At 36.8% G+C, this 6,000-nt stretch overlaps 2 protein-coding genes across 2 annotated transcripts in view; one reads left to right on the top strand and one right to left on the bottom strand.

Annotated features, from left to right (window-relative positions):
- Positions 1-446: 446 nt before the first annotated feature.
- On the top strand, positions 447-971 carry LOC121383697. The gene has a single exon (XM_041513791.1). The coding sequence runs from the start codon at positions 447-449 to the stop codon at positions 969-971; it is 525 nt and encodes a 174-aa protein (XP_041369725.1).
- Positions 972-1,095: 124 nt separating this feature from the next.
- The window catches only part of LOC121383696, a 72,128-nt gene continuing 67,223 nt past the window's right edge, over positions 1,096-6,000 (bottom strand). The window contains exons 11-14 of the mRNA XM_041513790.1: positions 5,480-5,657; positions 5,197-5,272; positions 2,502-2,735; positions 1,096-1,124 (exon numbers count right to left, since the gene is read on the bottom strand). Of these exons, the coding sequence (XP_041369724.1) occupies positions 1,096-1,124; positions 2,502-2,735; positions 5,197-5,272; positions 5,480-5,657 (517 nt within the window). The remainder of the gene's footprint in view (positions 1,125-2,501; positions 2,736-5,196; positions 5,273-5,479; positions 5,658-6,000) is intronic.

Here is a 6,000-nt window from a genome sequence, read left to right as displayed (position 1 = left end):
AACAACAAAAACATTAATACGATACTTGTAGAACAAATATTATATATTTTTCAGTTGGGTACATGAAATAAAACATATTCCAATCAGTTAACAAAAAAATAAATCAACATGGATGTAAAATGAATTCATTCTAGTAAACAGGAAAAAGTTTTTGTTTCTAACTGTTCTAGCACATGCATTTGGAAAAATAACTTTGTCTTGCCTGCGCGTTTCGTCATTTTCAATTTTTAAACCACTACATCATAAAATATGTTTTTTTTTCAACTATGCACAGTGAACGAGTGTCACTTTGATTAATATTTTAAAAAGTAAAATTTCAATTTGTTAAGAGTAGTCAGTTTACCTCTTTTTGCCCCATGATTGCTGAGAACACTTGATGTCAATACAGACAGGCAATATACGTCCATACCAGTTAACAGTTTATAAAATATACATTTTCAAAAGAAATGTCAAATATCAGGAGGGAACTTCAAGATATGTCAAAAAGAACAAACATAATCCTTCAGTGGATACCATCTCACTGTGGCATGCCAGGCAATGAAGAAGCAGACAGGCTCTCAAAAACAGGAAGTAAACTTCAGCAGGTATCTCAACTCACATCATACTCGGAGGTGAAAACCATCATAAAGAACTGCTTTAACACCAACTGGAAGATACGGATTGAAGTGGGAAAAGAGGATAACCTTGAGTCACTGGACAGAACACAGCAAGTAATTATCTTTAGAATGAGGACTGGCCACTGTCGCCTGCTCTCCCACCTCTATAGGCTCAGACTTGCCCACACTGATGAATGTCACTGTGGTACAGATGCCCAAACACTTGAACACATTCTTCAGTCCTGTCCATCATATACCATGCTGAGACAAGAAACCTGGCCATATCCGGTGGACCTAAAAGAGAAACTTTGGGGACCGACGTCGTCCCTTCAACGGACAGCGGACTTCCTGGTAAGAACAGGACTGGAAGTCTGAGCATGGCCTTGGGAACGCAGAAGAAGAAGAAGAAAAGAAGTGATTCTTAATTAAAACAATTTATACACTCAGAATTATTTACAATTATTTACAATTATTGTGAATGTACTAGGTCTATTATTCACTACAGTAGGGTCACAAAATGCAGCATACCTGTTGGAAATCGAATATAATAATTGAACAAAGAACAACATTCTAGCAATAGGGGGCATGAAAGTCTTTAAAAATAAATAATTTGGTTTTGTTGAGCTGGCACGCATGAGGTCATGTGACACCTAATGTTAATTCAGCTTCCTCCATTTTAAGTCAATTTCTACAAGTTATATGGACCCCATACTGGTAATTTTAATGAATAAACAAAAACGACTTTGTAAAATTAATTGTTTTAGGGTGTTGTAAATGTTTTATTTAGGTACTTGTCTAAACTTTATTGCTAATGAAAATGTTCCCAAACTGAAGAAAAATCTCACAAATGAACCGACAAGCTTGTTTGTCCGAATAAACTAAGAGGTCATGTGAGCCAGTGCGAGTGTGGTGTACTAACACAATGAGCAGATCAGTGTCTTCTCCAACCATTGCAGTAACATTGCTTTTTGCACACTCTGTTGTTGCAGTGATGATCTGTAAGTCAGAATCAGCTTTTGCATAAATGATTGTGCATGTATTTTCTTCTTTGGTAAAAACAAAAGCTCTTTTGTAGATCTGAGCATTTTACCAGGCACAAAATGAAAAGCATTCCCTTTCCATACTTTGGCACGCCTTAGGTGGTTCATGTATTTTGTTGTAGGTCTTGGCATGTATTCAGTCGATGAAATAAGGCACCTTCATCAATTACTAACTGTACGTCATTTTGTACTGGCAGATTGAGAGTGTTACCATTGACAAGAACAAGTTTCGAAAGCTCATTTGCCAGTGCTACCTTATCTTATGTCATCAGAGATAGTATTGGCTGCTGTTATGAAAAGGTGCAAAAGAAATTGTGGGTCGATTGATTGTAGCCTGCCATCCATGTTACAGACATGGTTTCCCCTAGCGTCTGGACTTTCTTCTTCTTCTTCAGGGTAATCTTGGCTGCTTTTTGGCTTTGATAATTTTAGGACCAACTATCTTTGCCGTGTTAATGTTGACAAATGAATTTTTGATAACACCAATAGCAACATTTCAAAGGGTGGGACTGATTTCTTTTTGAAAGGTAGGATGTAATCACAATCATATCGTTTGTGTCCTTTGACATTTGTGTGAAAAGCACTCACTTCGCATGTTGTGATTCGGTTATCCATGTCCCTCGAATGAGGCCACCTGCTTTTTTACACCGCGCATCAGGGCCTGCTCAATAGTAAAGTCTGGTGAAATGTCATCCTAGTATATGTTGCTTCGTCTCACGACATGGTGTTCATCCGTGTAGCATGTATTGACAACCTGGTTGGTTTTGTCAAGTTTGGTCATCTGTTGCAGGAACAGATAGCAGAGTTTGTATATACGTTGTGTCCAGCTACCGCAAGATATGGGAGTATCTTATGTACAGCTGACCGGTGAAGGAACCAGCCTCCAGGAAGCATTTTATTATATCAAACATAGACATATACTGAAGCCATAGTTCACTAGTTCTTTCAGTCAGTGTCAGTTTCGTTTCATGCAGCTTTCTGCTGATCCCGGTGAGATGGTCATTGTTTTCCACAGAGCCTGGTGACAGTTCACCCTTCAACAGTTCGTCGTGCAAGGAAGAGATTACTTCACTATCTTCCCTGTCCTCAAACTCACTCGCTACACACAACAATATCATTTTCAAATATGAGGGAACTCATGTTTGGGAACTGGTTCCAGCTCTACTTTACAGTCAGTCTCCTGGTCAGTGTTTTAGAGTCTCTTCCTCTAGCAGTTGGTATGACAGTTTTCCCATGGTCTTTCAGAATTATGTCCCTGAAACATAAAATGTATGGTTAACATGTATGCAGGTTGAATTTAACATGAATATGTGTACGTGGGCCTTCAACGACGCCCCATTATAACATTTCGTAACATTACGACCAACTCCTCTAAAGTGGTGTGTGTGTATTTGTTTGTTTGTTTGTTTTATTATTATTAAATGCCCGAGAAAAGAACAAATACTCTGTATTAACTTTATGAATAAAACAATTAGTACATTGGTCCAGTGTGTTTGTTTTTTCATAACGTTAGTCAATTCTTTACAACACCCCGTACCTACCCCGTAACATTACGTAATTGTTGAACAGCCCATGTTCTTTTAAGAAATTAGTTCTTCAAAGGGAACAATCACACATTGATTAACAAATTGAGTTTAGAACTTTGCATTATCGACAAAACACTGAAATTGTTAATAACAAATGGTGCAAAAAATAGCTTATTAATAAAAATGCAAATAATAACAATAATACTTTGACCCATTTGGTCAGCCATACATTTCCCCTTCACAAACCACGGTCAGTTTATTAATTATTATGCACATTCAGTTACTCTATTACCAAGTTAAATTTGACGATGGTACAGTTTAAAAAATACCTGCAAAATAAAATTTGAACATAATATTATCTCTGCATTTGTGAAAAAGAAAAATATTCAGATAGGGTTGATGTCTGTACAATAGGGTTGGAGCTGCCAATTAATTTACAAGGGGTGAAAATAATCTAAAAAGCTGTATCCCATAGCTGTTTGCATTAGAATGACGTCACTATTTGTATGACGTTACTTTGCATATCCCAACAAATAATAATAGTCTAAGCCACTTCACAATCCTGGAATTGTTTTGTTGAAGAACTGAAGACTAAGAAAATATGATAATTTTTTTTTTTTTACCATGTACCGAAGATACATGTAGATCTAAAGTGAAACTACGATAAAATATATGATATTTATTGTGTAGAAAGCTGAAATGCCTTGTCCTCGACCATCAAAATTAATAATAAAATATATGATATTTATTGTGTAGAAAGCTGAAATGCCTTGTCCTCGACCATCAAAATTAATAATAAAATAAAAATTAAAAAATTGTCTACAGTGAGTGTAAAATCACATAGACATGAAAACAGGTAAATCATGCAAAACATACAGGCATAAAGAAGACTTACCCATATTTTGATGAAAACAGCTCCAAATCAAACAAGCGCACCCTTGCATATTCATTTGAATCAGGTCAGCTTCCAGTAAAACAAACGGGAAATTGTATGGCGGCCTCGTGGTGTCACAATAGCAAAATTTGTTGTTTTTAAATAAAAAAATTATCATTTATGCAGTGACTGTGATAATTCCAATCCTGGATAGGCACTAACCAATGATCACTTTATTATATCCATACAAATATGGTTGTGTACCATTTACTTTTACCCTATTGTTTCTGTAGTCTAGGCTAAAAGCTCAGTGAGCATATCCTACTCCATGGGTGTCACCCATCATGAGTACTACCACTACTGCTGTCACAGTATATAAAGTGGTTGACTTTGTTTCTCTAGTCTAGGCTAAAAGCTCAGTGAGCATATCCTACTCCATGGGTGTCACCCGTCATGAGTACTACCACTACTGCTGTCACAGTATATAAAGTGGTTGACTTTGTTTCTCTAGTCTAGGCTAAAAGCTCAGTGAGCATATCCTACTCCATGGGTGTCACCCATCATGAGTACTACCACTACTGCTGTCACAGTATATAAAGTGGTTGACTTTGTTTCTCTAGTCTAGGCTAAAAGCTCAGTGAGCATATCCTACTCCATGGGTGTCACCCATCATGAGTACTACCACTACTGCTGTCACAGTATATAAAGTGGTTGACTTTGTTTCTCTAGTCTAGGCTAAAAGCTCAGTGAGCATATCCTACTCCATGGGTGTCACCCGTCATGAGTACTACCACTACTGCTGTCACAGTATATAAAGTGGTTGACTTTGTTTCTGTACATTTAGAGATATACAAAATTACAAGGCTTAAGAGAGAGAGAAAATAGCTCAGGTAATAAATAGAATAACAAACTCAGTACTATATAGTACCAATTATTATCAAATTTATGTCACTATATAAAGCTTGTGACAAGAAAAATTATTTCACATGAGACATAAATTTGATAATAACTAGTAACTCGTTTAATTATTATCCTCTATTTATGGAAGGCCTTGTGACTGGTCTTTGACCAATCAGAATGCATATTTATTCTCATGATGTAATAATGATGTTTCCTACCTAGCTGTCCACACTCATACAGAAGGCACATATTACACTTACTTTGATGTTTCCTAGCTAGCTGTCCACACTCATACAGAAGGCACATATTACACTTACTTTGATGTTTACTAGCTAGCTGTCCACACATACAGAAGGCACATATTACACTTACTTTGACGTTTCCTAGCTAGCTGTCCACGCTCATACAGAAGGCACATATTACACTTACTTTGACGTTTACTAGCTAGCTGTCCACGCTCATACAGAAGGCACATATTACACTTACTTTGACGTTTCCTAGCTAGCTGTCCACGCTCATACAGAAGGCACATATTACACTTACTTTGGACACCAAGTCTGACAATGGCAGTATCTTCATCGATATGAGATCCGTCTGTTTCGATAGTTTCCATAAATGTGCTGTTATGACTACTCCAAATGGCCCACAGTTTCCACAATTTACTTCCAGTGCCAGAAGTTTAGATGGAATGACTTTCATAGTATTACAGTTCAAATTACACCTGGAAAACCAATGCATGAGAAGGCATGGCTAATTCAACACCCTTATATCAGAACATGTTATGAATAACAACCTGTATATTAGCTATAATAGCTATATGCCAAGAATTCTTTGAGTAAGAGGAATAGTTGGTTTACTACTTGTTACTGTTTGGATTGAACAAATACACATGTAGGCTATGGTATCAGTTTTGTGCTGTTATTTATTTTACAGGAAGTAAGATAAGACATTAATATTTATTTATCAGGATACAAGCTAAACTAAAAAAACCAGGCAGAAATTACTTTATTTCTTCCCACAATTGACCCCTCCGTATGGCGTGAATGACAACCGCGCTGGACCAA

The sequence above is a fragment of the Gigantopelta aegis genome, chromosome 10 (assembly GCF_016097555.1).
Source record: "Gigantopelta aegis isolate Gae_Host chromosome 10, Gae_host_genome, whole genome shotgun sequence".
NCBI lineage: Eukaryota > Metazoa > Mollusca > Gastropoda > Neomphalida > Peltospiridae > Gigantopelta > Gigantopelta aegis.
Note: the sequence above shows the minus strand (reverse complement) of the source record. Positions and strands in the feature narration are given on the sequence as shown.